The sequence below is a fragment of the Mercenaria mercenaria genome, chromosome 10, assembly GCF_021730395.1.
Source record: "Mercenaria mercenaria strain notata chromosome 10, MADL_Memer_1, whole genome shotgun sequence".
NCBI classification, from domain to species: Eukaryota; Metazoa; Mollusca; class Bivalvia; order Venerida; family Veneridae; genus Mercenaria; species Mercenaria mercenaria.
Window position 1 is genome coordinate 1,010,244 of NC_069370.1, and position 20,809 is coordinate 1,031,052.

At 36.4% G+C, this 20,809-nt stretch overlaps 1 protein-coding gene across 1 annotated transcript in view; it reads right to left on the reverse strand.

Moving 5' to 3' along the window:
• Positions 1–20,809, reverse strand: part of LOC123559943 (serine hydroxymethyltransferase, mitochondrial-like) — a 38,464-nt gene that overhangs the window by 8,030 nt on the left and 9,625 nt on the right. The window contains exons 2-11 of the mRNA XM_053552090.1: positions 19,092–19,238; positions 17,398–17,477; positions 15,116–15,316; positions 14,282–14,363; positions 11,684–11,806; positions 9,241–9,380; positions 5,349–5,514; positions 3,421–3,520; positions 2,403–2,558; positions 1,979–2,086 (exon numbers count right to left, since the gene is read on the reverse strand). Of these exons, the coding sequence (XP_053408065.1) occupies positions 1,979–2,086; positions 2,403–2,558; positions 3,421–3,520; positions 5,349–5,514; positions 9,241–9,380; positions 11,684–11,806; positions 14,282–14,363; positions 15,116–15,316; positions 17,398–17,477; positions 19,092–19,238 (1,303 nt within the window). The remainder of the gene's footprint in view (positions 1–1,978; positions 2,087–2,402; positions 2,559–3,420; positions 3,521–5,348; positions 5,515–9,240; positions 9,381–11,683; positions 11,807–14,281; positions 14,364–15,115; positions 15,317–17,397; positions 17,478–19,091; positions 19,239–20,809) is intronic.

A 20,809-nucleotide genomic window follows, 5' to 3' on the forward strand; every position in this document is an offset into this window, starting at 1 on the left:
AGTGGATCTACCCAGGTGCTGGTCTGTGCCAGAAATAGTTTCCAAAGGGTGCCTCTGGCCTTTTTCCACCATAGAAAACTGGAATGTCACCAGCTGACTATAAAAGTGTTGTTGTGATGTATAACCAACAAATATATCCCCATTCCCCACATCTCCCTGCTTAAAACTACTCTTCCCTTTTAACCTTACAAATTTCCCTGATCATTCTCCTTACAATATATTCATTCACTTATCAATGAATTCCCTTCCCCAATTCCTTGATCTCTGAATCTACAAAATCAACTGGATTTCTTCTACTTCCCTGGCAAAGTCATTTACTTTCACCTCCTTAGCAAAGTCATTTACTTACTTGTCTCCCATCTCTCTAGCAAAGTCATTTACTTACTTGTCGCCCATCTTGGCAAAGTCATTTACTTACTTTTTGTCCATCTCCCTAAAAAAGTCAGTTACTTACTTGTCTCCTATCTCTCTAGCAAAGTAATTTACTTTCACCTCCTTAGCAAAGTCATTTACTTACTTGTCTCCTATCTCTCTAACAAAGTCATTTACTTCCACCTCCTTAGCAAAGTCATTTACTTACTTGTCTCCTATCTCTCTAGCAAGGTCATTTACTTTCACCTCCTTAGCAAAGTCATTTACTTACTTGTCTCCCATCTCTCTACCAAAGTCATTTACTTTCACCTCCTTAGCAAAGTCATTTACTTACTTGTCTCCTATCTCTCTAGCAAAGTCATTTACTTACTTGTCTCCTATCTCTCTAGCAAAGTCATTTACTTACTTGTCTCCTATCTCTCTAGCAAAGTCATTTACTTTCACCTCCTTAGCAAAGTCATTTACTTACTTGTCTCCTATCTCTCTAGCAAAGTCATTCACTTACTTGTCTCCTATCTCTATAGCAAAGTCATTTACTTACTTGTCGCACATCTTGGCAAAGTCATTTACTTACTTTTTGCCCATCTCCCTAATAAAGTCAATAACTTACTTGTCTCCTATCTCTCTAGCAAAGTCTGTTATTGCTTCTTTCAAAACTTCCTAGTTGTCATTTACTTACTTGTTTCCCATCTCTTTTGCAAAGTCATTTATCGCTTGTCTCAAAATCCCTTGCAAAGTCATGTACTTACTTGTCCCACATCTCTCAAGTAAGCCATTTACTGCTTGTCTCAAAGCTCCGTAACAAAGTCATTTACTTACTTGTCTCCCTCTTTCTAGCAGTCATTTACTTCCATCCTCTAACAAGGTCATCTATTACATGTCTTTAAACTCGCTAGCAAAGTCACTTACTTACTTGTCTCCCATCTCTGGAGCAAAGTCACCCTGCTTGTCTCCCATCTCACTAGCAAAGTCATTTACTTACTTGTCTCCCATCTTACTAGCAAAGTCATTTACAAACTTGTCTCCAATCTCCCTAACAAAGTCACCCTGCTTGTCTCCCATCTATCTAGCAATGTCATTTACTTACTTGTCTCCTATCTCGCTAGCAAAGTCATTTACTAACTTGTCTCCAATCTCCCTAACAAAGTCACCCAGCTTGTATCCCATCTCCCTATCAAAGTCATTTACTAACTTGTTACCAATCTCCCTAGCAAAGTCACCCTGCTTGTATCCCATCTCCCTAGTGAAGTCATTTACTTTCTTGTAGCAAAGTCACCCAGCTTGTATCCCATCCCCCTAGCAAAGTCATTTACTAACTTGTCTCCAATCTCCCTAGCAAAGTCACCCAGATTGTCTCCCATCTCGCTAGCAAAGTAATTTACTTACTTAAAGTCAACCTGCTTGTCTCCTATCTCCCTAGCAAAGTCATTTACTTACTTAAAGTCAACCTGCTTGTCAGTCAACCTGCTTGTCTCCCATCTCCCTAGCAAAGTCATTTACTTACTTAAAGTCAACCTGCTTGTCTCCCATCTCCCTAGCAAAGTCATTTACTTACTTAAAGTCAACCTGCTTGTCTCCCATCTCCCTAGCAAAGTCATTTACTTACTTGTTTTCTTCTGAATGTCAACAGCAATCTGTATTCCCCGATGAAGGAACTCAGCTACCTGTTGAAACTCGGCTTCCTTCATTCCACGTGATGTCAGGGCGGGAGATCCTACAAGAAGACCATTCTCAATTATAGACAATGTCACCAAATCATGTTTTGTTTAATATACATTTACCTTACAAGTTTACCATACAAGTGCTTTCACATAAACTAAAAAATCAACTAGTTTTGGCACTGGTTGGACAGAATTCACAGTTTTTCATTAATCTAAGAGAAATAACTGTGTGTCCTCAAGTTAACACAAACATAACAAACAACATCTGACAAGAGACCAAATACTACAACAAAGATACCAACTGTAACATTTTGTTATAATACCTCATATTCGTATTTAGTAACCCATAAACCAATTTCCCAATATTACCTAGTCGGAGACCACCAGGTGTAAAGGCATGGGTATCTCCTGATGTTGTGTTTTTGTTGACAGTTATGGCGGCGAGTTCGAGCACGAGTTCCGCACGTGTACCATCAGTACCAGCAGGTCTGAGATCCATCAGTATAAGATGATTATCTGTACCTCCTGTATGAAGAAAATATCTACATTGAAACTCAAGTATATCCAACCCATTGATTTGTAACTTTCTGCAGTCTAGTCGTTAACCTTTACCCTGCTTAATTTCTAAAATGGACTCGTCTATCATTCAATTTGGGTAGTACCACTTATTATTAAAAGGGGTGTTCATTGAAAATTTACTGACTGAAAAGCGAACAGTGCAGACCATGATCCAGACTGGTCTTGGTCTGTACTGGTCGCAATGGCAAACTCACTTACCTGCTGGCTAAAGGTTAGTATTTGTGAGGGCCTAATTTTCATGGATTTCAGTTATGTCAATCCACAAAATTTAATTCCCACAAATAAGTTTTTACCCTGCTAAATTTCTAAAATGGACTGGTCCATTGTTCAATTTGGACAGTACTATTTATCATTTGAAGGGGTGTTCACTGAAAATTTACTGACTGAATAGCGAACAGTGCATTGGTCACAAAGGCAGAATAAATCGTGTCCAGCCATGATAAGGGTTAAAGTGATGAACTGTCAGGAAGTGTAGCCCCTTCACAGGTCCCCAATTCATATTACAAAGGGGATGACATGCTGATGACACTGTTTTTTACTGACAGATAAATATTTTATACGCTGTTTCATTTTTGTGTAAAATGCCACTTTCTGTATATGATTTGGTGACGTTCAATTTCACATGAATCTACAGCTGTCAGAGGATTCTGAAAAAAGTTAATGCCCTGCAATCATACAAATACACTTCGTCCTAGTCCTTATATAAAATTTGAAAAGTCTTGAATTGTGATACAAAAATGTCTACCAATATAATCACTTACTTGAAACTATTTCTGATGATATATTTCAGTGAGATATGACTACTTACCAGAGATCACATCGTATCCTCGTTGTACTAGCTCCTCCCCAAGTAGATGGGCGTTCTTCAATACTTGTAACTGGTACTCCTTGAACTCTGGATGCTGAGCCTAAAAAAAATTCAAATCATAAAAAAACTGACGGTCATATTACCACTAATTGAGTGGATCTAATAAACAAGTGTATTTAATAAGAGCTGTCCATAAGACAGCACGCTCGACTTTTCTCAGTGCTTGACTCTGAATTAGAGCTTTTGTCAGTAAAAACTTTATAAAACTTTAACCAAAAAATTCTAAGTTAAAAAGGGGCATAACTCTGTCAAAATTTAATCAGAGTTACGGGGATTGTTTCTCCTGGTGTAGACTTTGATAGTAAATAACTATTTTAAGATTTAATTAAGTTAATAGCTTTGATAGTAATAGATATTTGACTTTATCAAAAACTTAACCAACGGTGACGGCGACACCGAGGCGAGTGCAATAGCTATACTTTTTCTTCGAAAAGTCAAGCAAAAAAGCATTGTTGTCTGCCTAGTTATGTCACTTGATACAGTCATTTCACACACTACATGATGCGTGAAACACAGTCAGATGTCATTATTTTAAGTGAGATTATGAAGGCAGGACTTATATGATAGTTTTGTCTATTTTCTTTGTCTCGAGTTCAGAGTTGTTTTTCAAAAGTATTTTAGTAATGCAATGGCGGGAAGTTTGCGTAGCTAGTTTTCCTAGATTCTGTAGCAGTACTTACTTGTTCTCCGAAAGTAACTGCCAATGGCCTACATGAATATGTATCAGAGCTGGAGGACGAATGATTTCATGCAAAATGTCTTTTATCAATCGTCCTGGAGAACATCTGCCTCACCCAGGGATCAAACTCATTACCAAGCTATCAGTAGATCTGCACCCTTTCTATCTAGCTAAGCAGGTGGACTCAACTGACAGGTAATACAAGGGCATGTGGCATATACAGCACTAAAGAAAGGCAGCATGGCACAATAAAAAGCCGCATGACTGCGTTCTGATGAAAATTACCAGGAACAAGAGGATCATGTTGGTTCTATATCGCTCACCTGACTCAAACTCATGCTGCTTACAGTTTAAATGTTGGATTTTTTAAATGATATATAAAAGGCTAATGTTCATGATTTTACGCATTCCAGGGTGTAAATATGTTATGCAACATATGATCATATTTGCATTGTTAAGTCAGCTTGTTGGACGGGGCCAATTTTGATCCAAGGGGAATGATACGATGAAACTTGGTATAGAATCACTAAACAATGCTACACGTCAAGTACCTAGGCTCAGGGCATTACAGTTTTTGAAAGGAAAATTTTTTCTTATATAAGTCTATGAAGTACAAATCAAGCCCTTGGTTGCGCCAATTAAGACCCAGGGACATGATTTGAACAAATTTATTATCATTATTATACCAGATTTATATAGCGCCCTTTACATGATAAACACATTCAACACATTCAAAAGTGCTTTACACAGCCAAAACGCAGCCACACTTGGCGCGAAATTCATCTTCTACTAGTACAGACACAGAGCAATCTGACCAGAGGGACAGATTGAGATAATGCCCCCGGAACAGAGAGAAATCCTTTTTAGATACAGGCCTGTACGGCTAACTTAGGCCTAGCTCTTTGCGAATAGACAGTATGGTTCTTTAACAATTTAGTAGAGGAAAACCACACTGCTACATGCAAAATATCTAAACGCTTTGGTAAAGAAGATTCTTTTAGTTGTTCTGATATAAATCTATGTAAAACAAGTGAACCCAAGGGCGGGGTCAATTCTGACCAAATTTTTCACGTATTAAAAGATAAACAGACAGACATGACCACAACAATTAGCTCTCTGTTTTTCAAAGGCCAGCATAAAAATTCAACAGCATTGTTGCTATCCTATGTAAATAGTTTATTTGACCTACCTGTCTCATAGCAACAGCTATAGCTGCTATCTGGTGTTGATGTGGTCCCCCCTGTAGTGACGGAAATACAGCGAAGTTGATTTTCTTCTCATAGTCATACATGATATCCTTGCCCGTCTTCTTGTCTTGTCCCTTAACTCCCTTGCGATAAAATATTATACCCGCCCTGAATATAGAACAAGCAAAATATTTAACTACCTTACAATAAAATATATAATATCACCCCTGGATATAAAACATAACTCCTTACAATGCATATACTAAAATCTGCCAGAATATAAAACAAGAGCACCACAATGCGGAGCAATATACACCTGAAGGTATGACCTTTGACCCCTAAGGTGTGATCTTGACCTTGTAGCTAGCCATCCAGAACATGCGCTCTGCACATCGTCTCGATATGGTGAACATTTGTGTCAAGTTTCTTCGAAGTCCTTCAAGGGATTCAAGAGTTACTGAGCAATGACCTTTCACCCTTAAGTGTGACCTTGACCTTGAAGCGAGACATCCAGAACATGCGCTCTGCACATTGTCTCGATGTGGTAAACATTTGTAATCAAGTTTCTTTACAATCCTTCAAGGGGTCAAGAGTTAAAGAGCGGACAAGAAACACACTCATAAGACTATTGAACCCTAAGTGTGAACTTGACCTTGAAGCAAGCCATCCAGAACATGCGTTCTGCACGTCGTCCCAATGTGGTGAATATTTGTGTCAAGTTTCTTTGAAACCCTTTAACGGTTTAAGAGTTACAGAGCGGACACGAAACACACTCATATGACCTTTAACCCCTAAGTGTGACCTTGACCTTGAAGCGAGCCATCCAGAACATGTGCTCTGCAAGTCATCCCGATGTGGTGATCATTTGTGTCAAGTTTCTTTGAAATCCTTCAAGGGGTTCAAGAGTTACAGAGCGGACACGAAATTGCTAACGGACGGACAGACAGACGGACACAGGGGGGTATAAAATAATACGTCCCTCTGGGCGTATAAGAAGCTGAATACTTACTCCTCACAATAAAATATTATACCCACCCTGAATACTGAACACATTTAAATCTTACTATTAAGAATTTTATACTTGTCCTAAATATAGAACAAGCAGAACAATTAGTTCCTTTATGATAAAATATTACAATGGCCCTAAATATAAAACAAGCAGAACAATTAGTTCCCTTATGATAAAATATTACAATGGCCCTAAATATAGAACAAGCAGAACAATTAGTTCCCTTATGATAAAATATTACACTGGCCTAAAATATAGAACAAGCAGAACAATTAGTTCCTTTATGATAAAATATTACACTGGCCCTAAATATTGAACAAGCAGAGGCACTAAATATAGAACAAGCAGAACAATTAGTTCCTTTATGATAAAATATTACACTGGCCCTAAATATAGAACAAGCAGAACAATTAGTTCCTTTATGATAAAATATTACACTGGCCCTAAATATAGAACAAGCAGAACAATTAGTTCCTTTATGATAAAATATTACACTGGCCCTAAATATAGAACAAGCAGAACAATTAGTTCCATAATGATAAAATATTACACTGGCCCTAAATATAGAACAAGCAGAACACTTAGCTCCGTTATGGTAGAATATTAAATTTGCCTTGAATATAGAATAAGCAGAACACTTAGCTCCTTTATGGTAGAATATTAGATTTGCCTTGAATATAGAACAAGCAGAACACTTAGCTCCTTATGGTAGAATATTAAATTTGCCTTGAATATAGAATAAGCATAACACTTAGCTCCTTTATGGTAGAATATTAAATTTGCCTTAAATATAGAACAAGCAGAACACTTAGCTCCTTTATGGTAGAATATTAAATTTGCCTTGAATATAGAATAAGCAGAACACTTAGCTCCTTTATGGTAGAATATTAAATTTGCCTTAAATATAGAACAAGCAGAACACTTAGCTCCTTTATGGTAGAATATTAAATTTGTCTTGAATATAGAATAAGCAGAACACTTAGCTCCTTTATGGTAGAATATTAAATTTGCCTTGAATATAGAATAAGCAGAACACTTAGCTCCTTTATGGTAGAATATTAAATTTGCCTTAAATATAGAACAAGCAGAACACTTAGCTCCTTTATGGTAGAATATTAAATTTGTCTTGAATATAGAACAGCAGAACACTTAGCTCCTTATGGTAGAATATTAATTTGCCTTGAATATAGAATAAGCAGAACACTTAGCTCCTTTATGGTAGAATATTAAATTTGCCTTAAATATAGAACAAGCAGAACACTTAGCTCCTTTATGGTAGAATATTAAATTTGCCTTGAATATAGAACAAGCAGAACACTTAGCTCCTTTATGGTAGAATATTAAATTTGTCTTGAATATAGAACAAGCAGAACACTTAGCTCCCTTACAATAAAATACTTAACCCACCCTGAATATAGAACAAGCAGAATGCTCGCCTCCCTTTTGATAAATCATTATACCCATCTTGAATACTGAACAAGCAGAACACATGGCTCCCTTATAATTAAATATTATATCCACCCTATTGAACAAGCAGAACACATAGCTCCCTTACAATGAAATATTATATCTGCACTACTGAACAAGCAGAACACATGGCTCCCTTACAATGAAATATTATATCTGCACTATTGAACAAGCAGAACACATGGTCCCATACAATGAAATATTATATCTGCACTATTGAACAAGCAGAACACATGGCTCCCATACAATGAAATATTATATCTGCACTATTGAACAAGCAGAACACATGGCTCCCATACAACGAAATATTATATCTGCACTATTGAACAAGCAGAACACATGGCTCCCATACAATGAAATATTATATCTGCTCTACTGAACAAGCAGAACACATGGCTCCCTTACAATGAATATTATATCTGCACTATTGAACAAGCAGAACACATGGCTCCCATACAATGAAATATTATATCTGCACTATTGAACAAGCAGAACACATGGCTCCCTTACAATGACATATTATATCCTCTCTAAATATAGATCAAGCAAAATACTTAACTCCCTTGCAATGGAAGATTATACCTGGCCTGAATATAAAACAAGCAAAATACTTGTGAGTTACTGCTACATTAGAAGTACAGAAAAAATTTATGACTACTGTAATTTCTGAAAAATTATTAAGACAAAGCTTTGTATCTGGTGTCCTGTTATTGTTCAAACAGATTTAACCCTTACCCTGCTAAATTTCTATAATGAACATGTCCATCTTTGAATTTGGACAGTACCATTAACAGTCAAAAGGGGTGCATACAAAAAAGATACTGACTGAATGGCGAACAGTGCAGGTCATGATCTGACTGCATGGATGTGCAGGCTGATCATGATCTGCACTGCTTGCAAAGGCAGAATCAGTTGTGCCCAGCATAAGGGTAAAGGGAGGAAAAACAAGGAAAAAGACTTAATATCAATACTCTGCAACAGTCGCAAAGTCTTCCACTTAAATTAAGATTTTGCCCTAAATCAGTCACTTGTACTTTACCACTGCAGGTTCGAGACTCACCAGTGATTGAAATCTTTCATTTAGCCCATGACTGACCAAGGTTTCTGGTACTACTTTAGTTCCTGCCAGTGCCTAAAGTAATACCTATAGGGACCTGTTGGATCCTTTTTCACCATGCTAAAAGCCACCCAGAATTGGCCTTAAAATCTATGGTATTACTTTAATTTATGCCAGGCGCTAAAGTTATACCAGGAGGGACCACTAACGTCAAGGAACACCGTGCCAAAAGCCATCCAAACTACTCAAGTTACTGTTCTTAACATAATACTAGACATATACTATTAGAGGGATCACTTGGGTACTCAATCAGCATGCTGCTATACAATCTTAGCTGTAAATAACAAATAACCAGACTGACCTTGGTCCCCTTAGTGTTTTATGAGTGGTGGAAGTAACAATGTCAGAATACTCAAATGGTGATGGAATAACGTCTGCCGCTACAAGCCCTGATATATGGGACATGTCTGCCATCATTATTGCATGAACTTCATCACAAATCTGAAAATAAGTGCAAATTTGTCTCAAAATTTAAACTAGAAATGTGTCACAGACACAGATGCCCCCGCAACATGAGAAAGGTCACAGGCATGGTACTGCTCACAAACTAAAAGAAGGACCCTTGGCCCTATTTATTTACAAAAAAAAATATTGTAGGATTCCTAAGGAAAATCAGAAAATTAGTAATCTGTGTATGTAGTGAAAATTGGCTAAGTTCAACCAAGGACTGTGACCTTGACCTTTGAACTAGTGAAATGGTTTTTGCGCATGAAACATTGTCTATCCATGCTTATCATATGTGTCGAATTATTTTGAAATTGGACCATGCATGTTAAAAGTTATGGACCAGACACAAATACCACATTATCAGTATATACATGTATGTAGTGAAATTGACTAAGTTCAACCAAGGACTGTGACCTTGACCTTTGAGCTAGTGAAATGGTTTTGTGCAGGACACATCGTCTATCCATGCTTATCATTTGTGTCAAATTATTCTGAAATTGGACCATGCATGTCAAAGTTATGGCCCGGACACAAAGACCACTTATGTACTGAAAATTGGCTAAGTTCAACAAAGGACTGTGACCTTGACCTTTGAGCTAGTGAAATGGTTTTGCGAATGACATATCGTCTATCCATGCTTATCATTTGTGTCAAATCATTCTGAAATCGGACTATGCATGTCAAAGTTATGGCCCAGACACCAACACCACCCTTTCCCGAACACACAAACAAACAAAAAACAAACACACACACACACACAAATGGATAGGAAAGGCAAAATGTTTTAAATTCATCTGTAAGTGGAGAAATTATGAACTTTTCAATGACTTAATACAGTCAGGCCAATGGAAATAATTTTCACCAAATTTGGTGTGTAGCATCCTGCAATGAGCTCTCAAACATTTTTTCAAATCATGGATCATTTAGGCCTTGTCCAAATTGCTAATCAGTTTCAAGTAGAAATATGTCCTTATAACATGAATCTCCACTGTAAGTGATGTTAAGACACAGCAGACTAGTGTCTGTACTTTCAGTAATGGCACTTTGACAATAAAACATTTTGAATGTATCATCAGTAAGTTAAGTAAGACATTTTTAAATGAGCCATTAGTAAATTAAACATTTTAAATAAATCATTATTATGACATTAAGGAGGCATGTTAAGTTTTATGAAATTTTTATTTCCTAAAATCTTAAAAGGTTTATACTTATTTAAGTACCGATCCATTTATACAGATCACACAAGAACTCGATGCCCAAGGGCAACATCTCCAGCCTGCCCTTTGACCCATAACTGTGACCTTGACCTTAGAGATAGAGTCCATCCCATTCAGTTAAACATTCATGCCAAATATAAACAAAATTCCTCAATGCATTTCAAAGTTATGGGCCGGACAAGATCTGACATGACCTTTGACCTCAAACTGTGACCTTGACCATTGAGATAGGAACCTGGGGTTTGCGCATGACACAGTTATAAGGCAGACCAGAAAAATTACCTTAACCCTTACCCTGCTAAATTTCTATAATGAACTTGTCCATCTTTCAATTTGGACAATACCATTAACTTTTAAAAGGGGTGCTTACCTAAAAGCGAACAGTGCAGATCATGATCAGACTGTACGGATGTGCAGGCTGATCATGATCTACACTGGTCGCAAAGGCAGAATCGATCATGTCCAGCATGATAAGGGTTAAATCACTGACCTCTAACCTCGACTACTGGAAAGCGGATATATGTCTTGCAAGCAGCACATTGTCATTGGTGAAAGTCTTAGCTAAGTTATTTAAATATACCTGCATGCATGAAATGTTTTATAGCAGACATGACTTTGTGAACACACACAGACTGACTAACACACTTGGACTGGAGAACACTAAATGGCCCCAACTTCCCCAATATTAATGACGGTGGAATAATAAAATATTCTTTTTCAAAAGGTGCAAGCTTACAATGCAAGACAATTTTAGCAATGGCAAGTAATCCCCAAGATTATATACCAAGCAATGGCAAGTAATCCCCAAGATTATATACCAAGCAATGGCAAGTAATCCCCTAGATTTTATACCAAGCATTTAACTTATTTTTTTTAACAATTTCTTATCTGAAACAGTGTAGCCATTTTTCTACAATAAAGTTAATGAATGAATGAGTTGGGTTTTATGGCGAACCGACACAAAAAGGCCATATATCGCCGAGAAAAAGTTAAATGGAATACGTTATATGGCAGACGATATACATAGTACTATTATAACAGCTCCCGTGTAAGCCTTACATAACAGATATCTTTACTTACTTCTCTATATGCCTTGTAGTCGAGAAGTCTGGAATACGCTGTTGTACCGGCTATGATCAACTTTGGACGGAAAAGTTTCGCAGTTTCTCGAAGTTTATCATAATCTATCAGATCTGTCTTTGGCTATAACAGAAAGAAATGTTAAAAAAGTATATTATTTTCACTAAAACACTGACCTCTTTAGCATTTTATTCAATTACCATTTTTGTTCCTAAAAAATTAATTTTAAGCAGAAATTACTTTTTTCTCCTAATAATGGATGGGGGCTCTTGCTGCCAAATGTTAAAGACTCTTGCCTAGACAGTCTTCAGTGCAGTATTGAGTCCTGCAGCAGGCAGATGTACAAGCAAGTAATTGCATCCATCCATGAATTTCAATTTAGACAAACAAATAAGCCTTCATATCAGATCTCCAAAAGTCAAAATCTGTGAATTTGAATTAGCATGAAATAGCTGTTGAGACCAAAGCAACAAAATTAAATGATTTCACTTTATGTAACATAATTATATAAAGCCTGAATGGCATAATAAAAGACGTAAGTTACACAGAACCTGTATGGCCTAGATAAATTACCTTGTTGTTCAACTGACATAAAGCCTATGTGACACAGATTCAGAAGTGTTGTATTTACTAAGATTAAGCTTGTATGGCATAGATTTTATAGTGAGATATATAAAACTGACATCAAGCCTCAATTACAGGGCTCCAACAGTGTGGCATTTAACTGACATCAGGCTTGTATGACACAAGATTCAATACTCTGTCTGACATAGATTCAATACTCTGTATGACAAGATTCAATACTCTGTCTGACATAGATTCAATACTCTGTCTGACATAGATTCAATACTCTGTACGACAAGATTCAATACTCTGTCTGACATAGATTCAATACTCTGTCTGACATAGATTCAATACTCTGTATGACACAGATTCAACTAGAGCTATCACTAAAGGTGATGAATGTACCCCCCGCATGCACTGACACAGTACATTGAATTTGACACACACAAGACTGCATAATTATGTGGACTGTATGTATACAATATAGTAACAAAAAACCCATAACTATGCAGAATATTTATCTAAAAGAATGTAACATGCACCATGCACAACTAGGGTTGGTACTGATCACTTGTGTGAAGTTTCATTAAATTGTGTGCAAGGGTTTGGTAGATTAGGCACGCACAAGATTGCATATGCAGGCTGTATGTACATAGTATGTTAACAAGAAACAAAGTCCCATAACTCTGCAATTTTTGTCGCTGAAAGAACCTAAACATGCCCCATGCACAACTACTGTTGTTACTGATCAGTTGTGTGAAGTTTCATTAAATTGTGTCAAGGGGATGAGGAGAGATGGTGCGCACAAGATTGTGTCTATGTATATAGTATAGTAACAAGAAAACAAAGTCCCATAACTCTGCAATTTTTTTTTCTGAAAGAACCTAACATGCCCCTTGCACAACTACTGTTGTTACTGATCAGTTGTGTGAAGTTTCATTAAATTCTGTCAAGGGGATGAGGAGAGATGGTGCGCACAAGATTGTGTCTATGTATATAGTATAGTAACAAAAAAACAAAGTCCCATAACTCTGCAAATTTTTTTTCTAAAAGAACCTAACATGGCCCATGCACAACTACTGTTGGTACTGATCACTTGTGTGAAGTTTCATTAAATTGTGTCAAGGGGATGAGGACAGATGGTGCGCACAAGATTGTGTCTATGTATATAGTATAGTTACAAAAAAACAAAGTCCCATAACTCTGCAAATTTTTTTTCTTAAAGAACCTAACATGCCCCTTGCACAACTACTGTTGGTACTGATCACTTGTGTGAAGTTTCATTAAATTGTGTCAAGGGGATGAGGAGAGATGGTGCGCACAAGATTGTGTCTATGTATATACTATAGTAACAAAAAAAACAAAGTCCCATAACTCTGCAAATTTTTTTTCTTAAAGAACCTAACATGCCCCATGCACAACTACTGTTGGTACTGATCACTTGTGTGAAGTTTCATTAAATTCTGTCAAGGGGATAAGGAGAGATGGTGCGCACAAGAATGCGTCTACGGACAGACGACCAGACGGACAGACAGACAGACAGACAGACAACCTGAAACCAGTATACCCCCCCCCCTTACAACTTTGTTGTCGGGGGGTACAATAATATGATTTATAACTGACACCAAGCCTGTATGACTCAGTGTGGTAGATATTTGACAACAAGCCTGTATGACAGAGATCTTGTGGTATACAAGTTACATCAAGCCTGTATGGCAGTCAGTGTGGCATATAACTCATTTCAAACCTGTACAACTTAATTGTTATATAAGTGACATCAAGTGGTATATAACTGACATCAAGCCTGTATGAATTAGTGTGGTATATAACTGACATCAAGCCTGTATGACTTAGTGTGGTATATAACTGACATCAAACCTGTATGACTTATGTGGTATATAACAGACAACAAGCCTGACATCAAGCTTGTATAACTTAGTGTGGTATTTAACTGACATCAAGCTTGTATAACTTAGTGTGGTATATAACAGACATAAAGTCTGTATGACTTAGGAAGTGCGGTATAAAACTTACATCCAGCCTGTATGGCATGGACTCAAAATATATAGATGTAGCCGAGATTCTCTTTGTGTCTGTCTGGAATCCGTGAGTCAAACTGAAACAGAGGTTTTATAATTGACATGACATTCAAAGATATATGGACTTTATCACAAACTTGTATACTTCTCTAAATGAGACCTTATTTTAATGTATTAAAACTGCAAAAGGAAATGAATCATCAGGACAGCTGGTCATAAAATCATCCATTACATTTTTTATTTATTAAATAATTAATTAAACTCCTAGGAATGTAAAATTATTGTAGCTTTACAGCTTGAAAGATGAAAACATTGCATGTTACTGTCTGGTTGAAAATTAGAGCAGAAGTATTTTTGTATTATTTAGCAAATGTACTTTAAATGCATATCTAAGACAAGATCAACCCATGATTTCAATTTATTCAGCCACAGATACAAACTGACAATATTTATGTAGAATGTATACCATATTCAATTTTTCTAATATTTTACTTCAGAACTGAACTGTCTAAGATGATCCAACACTGACAAAGCCAAGCGAAAAACAGCTGTCTTTCCCTTCATCATCCAGACACTGCAATGCTGGTCTGACAGAATCATATGTTAACCCTTATCATGCTGGACATGATTGGTTCTGCCTTTGCAACCAATGTAGATCATGATCAGCCTGCACATTTGGGCAGTCTGATCATGATCTGCACTGTTTGCCATTCAGTCAGTATCTTTTTGGAAAACACCCCTTTTAACAGTTAATGGTACTGTCCAAACTGGAAGATGGACAAGTTTATTATAGAAATTTAGCAGGGTACCGGCTAAAGTTTATACTCACTGTCCACCATCGGGTAAATCAAGTCCCATAATTCTGTCATGAGGTTTCAGAAGTCCCGTAAACACCTCAAAGTTAGCTGGCGAACCGGAATATGGCTGCACATTTACTCCCCATTTTTCCGGATCCAATCGGTATGCCTCAAGAGACCGCTTCTGGCAAAGTCTCTCTACCTCATCAATAAACTCATTACCTCCATAGTACCTGAATGAAAACATATAATTTTTCTAATTTTTTCCATTTGCAATTGTCTAAAAAAACAAGAGCTGTCGGAGGACAGCAACGCTTGACTATTCAACAGCCTTGTGGATTGAATGAATATGGAAGTCGAAAAAGGGGTATAATTTAGTAAAAAAGCAAAAAAGGGTTATGGAACCTGCATAGTGCTTATCAGCTCATGACAGTGGACAAGTGTGTGAAGCTTCAATCCATTCCCATTAGTGGGTACTGAGATACCAGCTTACATATAAGAATTTAACCCAAAACTCCTATGTTGAAAAAGGGGCATAATTTTGTAAAATTCGAAGTTGAGTTATTGACCCTTTGCACTGCATGTCATATCATGACAGTGAACAAGTGTGTGAAGTTTCAATCCTTTCCCATTAGTGGAGACTGAGATACTAGCTTACATACAAAACCTTAACCAAAAAATTCTAAGTTGAAAAAGGGGCATAATTTTGTAAAAAAGCAAAATAAAGTTATGAGACCTGCTTTGTGCATGTCAGATCATGTCAGTGAACAAGGTGTGAAGTTTCAATCCATTCCAATTAGTGAGTACTGAGATACCAGCTTACATACAAAACCTTAACCAAAAAATTCTAAGTTGAAAAAGGGGCATAATTTTGTAAAAAAGCAAAATAAAGTTATGAGACCTGCCTTTGTGCATGTCAGATCATGTCAGTGAACAAGGTGTGAAGTTTCAATCCATTCCCATTAGTGAGTACTGAGATACCAGCTTACATACAAAACCTTAACCAAAAAATTCTAAGTTGAAAAAGGGGCATAATTTTGTAAAAAAGCAAAACAGAGTTATGGAACCTGTGCAATGTAAGTCAGTTTATCACAGTACAGTAAATAAGTGTGTGAAGTTTCCATCCATAACCATGGGCGAATCCAACAGCTCTACTATTCTATGAATAGCCAAGCTAAAAACATCCCGAAACTTGGAATAATTCTTGTTGTCCTTTGAAAAATTACAATAAACATTAGTCGTTGTCAAAGAATTTTACATCCCAGACTTCTTTAGTCAATTCTTATAAGAAGGACATGTCAATACAAATATAAACTAGTTATTACAATTTACGTGGTCACATGAAATAATATCATGAGTGCGGTTAAACTCAGGGAAACTGACTGTGATGATGCACTGGTACTGTTTATTCATGTAATTGGTTAATGCTGTATATATATCTTTTCTATTTTTTTCTATTGTATTTTTATAGGGGTCTGGAACTATATGCCCTTTTCTCATTATTCCGAGCCCCTTAATTGGTATTTCAGCTCTTGTCAATAATAGATTTTAGTTGCAAAAGATATTTTGTTACATTTTGATACTCTAACATTTAAACTTAAACAAGAGCTGTCACTATTAGTGAGTGACAAATGCTCCCGAGCATTTATGCCAAGTAATTTTGAAATCCCTTCATCGATGGCAGAGTTATGGACCTAACAAAAAACAAGCCATATTAACCTTTGACTTCTAAGTCTGACCTTGACCTTGGAGCTAGGGGTCTGGGTCTTGTGCATGACATGTTGTCTCATTATTGTGAACATTTATGCAAAGTTATTTCAAAATCCCTTCATGGATGTTATGAACTGGACACGAAACACACCCTGTTAACATTAAATTTGACTTCTAAGTCTAAACTTGACCTAAGAGCTAGGGGTCTGGGTCTTGCACATGACAAAACAGACTGCAGACAGTCATGCACGGAACATTACTTAGAAATTGGTCCAGCAGTTTTTGAAAGGAAGATTTTCAAAGTTTTTCATTTTGGTTTTCATTGCAATCAGAATTCTGTGTGGATGACATACATCTGAAACTGTCTGAAAGGGGATCATCCAAGGAACATTCCTTGGAAGTTGTGTTGAAACCAGGAGAAGTTCTTAAAAGAAACTTTGGGCAACAGAAGGCCAACATCCAAAGGTCCTAAAACCTCACCATGAGTGCTGTGTGCTCAGGTGAGCTAAAAAATCTGACCTTTAACATTAGTACTAATCTACATGTATTTGCAAATGAAAATGTTTAAATATATCATGAAATATACAGTTTAGAACAGACATACCTTGCACCAGGGTAGCCCTCAGAATACTTGTTAGTTAAGCAAGAACCTAGAGCTTCTATCACAGCCTGGCTGGCAAAGTTCTGCAATAAACATCAACAGAAATTAAGATCTGACATGTGTTTAATACCTACATATATCAATGTTCTATGACAAAATTTTACTTTTTCATACCTTTTCATAAATTTATTCTAATATCATATTTTGACTTTGGAAATATAGTAAAAGTGCCATTTTAATACATGATGATCTTACTATATAAGTTGTATACCCAAGTTTCACAGTTCTAACAGGTATCAATTTTGGTACAGCAAAACATTTTGGCCGTTTTTTATTTGAAATTTTGATTTGCAGATTCAGAATATATTTTATTTAGTTTAACACCACACTACCACAACTGAAGGTCACATGGTGACTTTCCAGCTATTCTTAGCAGAGACAGACCACAGGTGCCCAAACACTGATCTTCCATTAGCCAGCTTGATGGCTTCCTAACATCAAAGAATTCTACACCCCAAAAGACGTTTCGATACCACAGCAGTGGGGGCAAGTGATTCGAAGTCAGTGACATTAACCACTTGGCCATGGATGCCCCGGATTCAGAACACAAGATGTTTTCAATGTTTTCTTCAGCCATATCAAAAATTATCTTTTTCGAAAACTCAAGATGATTTTAACAAGTCAATAAACAAAATTTTATGAAACTGTTGACACAAAAATTTTCAAGGGTTTGTATTTTTTAATCTTTTTTACAAAGTGTACAGACCTGTATAGTTCTGGAAAGGAATATTAAATCTCTAAATAAATAATACAACTCTGATCACAAAGCTTATGAAAACAAAAAAGATTTTGTTCACTAACAAACAAGACTTGCAGCTAATAAAAAGTTTCATAAATGGAAAACTAAAAGTTACTGCATATAATATCATAGTACATTGGATGAATGCACAGACTAATTATGACAAAATATAACTGCACAGATTGTTGATATTAATATACAGTCACGTAATAATCAAAACTTCCTGAATTAAAAGGAATATGGTTTATTTCAGGTGATATTCTCATTATCAAAATCTGCGTTTCTGTTTTACAGAATTTCAATTACAATTCTGACAATATCTCAGCGATACTAGCCCAGTTCTTTATACAATTTAAATGACTTGTACATAGTTTTGTGCATTGCAAACATGTTCTCTACAAAAAACTCATAACTTTATTACTTATATGAGTATAGGAATAATAAAATGCAATCATGAACAACATTAACAGTGACGTTTGTGTTCAACTGCTTTTGGCAAAATGTATACATCTGCCTGTCAACCGACGTGCTCAATAAAATTTCAAAGAAAAATCTTTAGACCAGCAGAATGACAATATACATAGAAAGACAGACACTACATACCCCAAGACAAAAGATTATTCCTCTCTCTTGAGTAAGTCAGTCACGCATAATAATTAATATACGATAAAACATCAATGAAAGCATCAACTGGTTCAATGACTGATACATGTAACAAAGGCATAGTCGCGAGGAAACTAAATGTCACACTTGCCGAGCTAGTCCCATACGTAGAAGTTGACCATATTTTACTATATAGCCAATATACTGACAAGCAGAAGGTCACAACTGGCAAAAATGGACAAGTCTTCAAATCAGATTGCGTCGCCCCTGCAGCAGTTCTAAGTGTGAACCTTACCTCTGATGCAATAAGTTCTAGCCCATATACTTGTCTCTTCTTCTCTTTAGAGATAATGTTTGATATTTCTGGATCATCTTCTGATAACGGCACACATCCATTCCATACACTCCGTGTGCAAACTTTCCCCAAGTGACTAAACAAGTCCTAAAAATATAACAAGACATTAACAATGAAAATAATATTACAGATATCTGGAATATCTCCCCACATATTTGGTGATTCTTACTTAATCTAATCTTATTTTAAACTTTATTAAGTTATAATAATCACTGAATATTTATACTGTAGTGTTAAAGGCACTGACCTCAAGATTTAAGCTAACAAGAGCTGTCGGATGACAGCGCGCTCATCTATTCGAAGAATTGATTGAAGAATAGGGTCAAAATATTACCACAGATATTCAGACAAAAGGAAAAACAAGATTAGACAAACAACGTTCCTGTATTTGTGGATTTCGATAAGTCTTGCACTAAATAGCAATGTGTGAACCAATTTCAAAGTCCAACAAGAGCACCGCCTTGCGGGTGCTGACGCTCATCTGATTTTTTTTGTGTAATAGAAATATTGTCCTACCCATGATTTTCTAAGTCTAAAAAGGGCCATCATTCTTGCAAAAAGCAGGATAGAGTTATGTTTCTTAATGTACAGTGTCCACTTATGATGGTGAAAAACTGTTGCAAGTTTTAAAGCAATAGCTTTGATAGTTTATGAGAAAAGTTGACTTAAACATAATACTCAACCAAGAAAATGATTTTCTAAGTCCAAAAGGGGCAATAATTCTTGCAAAAAGCAGGATGGAGTTATGTTGCTTGCTGTACAGGGTCAGCTTATGATGGTGAACAAGTGTTGCAAGTTTCAAAGCAATAGCTTTGATAGTTTAAGAGAAAAAGTTGACCTAAACATAAAACTTAACCAAGAAATCTGATATTTTCTAAGTCCAAAAGGGGCCATAAATCTTGCAAAAAGCAGGACGGAGTTATGTTTCTTGCTATACAGGGTCAACTTATGATGGTGAACAAGTGTTGCAAGTTTTAAAAGCAATAGCTTTTGATAGTTAGGATAAAAGCTGACCTAAACATAAAACTTAACCAAGAAAACTGATTTTCTAAGTCCAAAAGGGGCAATAAATCTTGCAAAAAGCAAGATGGAGTTATGTTTCTTGATGTACAGGGTCTGCTTATGATGGTGAACAAGTATTCCAAGTTTCAAAGCAATAGCTTTGATAGTTTTAGGAGAAAAGTTGACCTAAACATAAAACTTAACCAAGAAATCTGATATTTTCTAAGTACAAAAGGAGCCATAAATCTTGCAAAAAGCAAGATGGAGTTATGTTTCTTGCTATACAGGGTCAGCTTATGATGGTGAACAAGTATTCCAAGTTTCAAAGCAATAGCTTTGATAGTTTAGGAGAAAAGCTGACCTAAACATAAAACTTAACCAGGCAACGCCGACGCCGACGCCGACGCCGACAACCGCTCAAGTGATGACAATAACTCATCATTTTTTTTCAAAAAATCAGATGAGCTAAAAAGGGCAATAATTCAGCCAAACTAGTTGTCAGAGTTATGTACTCTTGCCTACAGATTGAAATCATGATGATAAACATGTGTTCTAAGTTTAAAAGCAATATGTCAAATAGTTTTGACAAAACCTGTACGTTGTATTAAAACCGAACAAATTTCCAAGTCCAAAAAGGGCCATAATTCAGCCAAAAT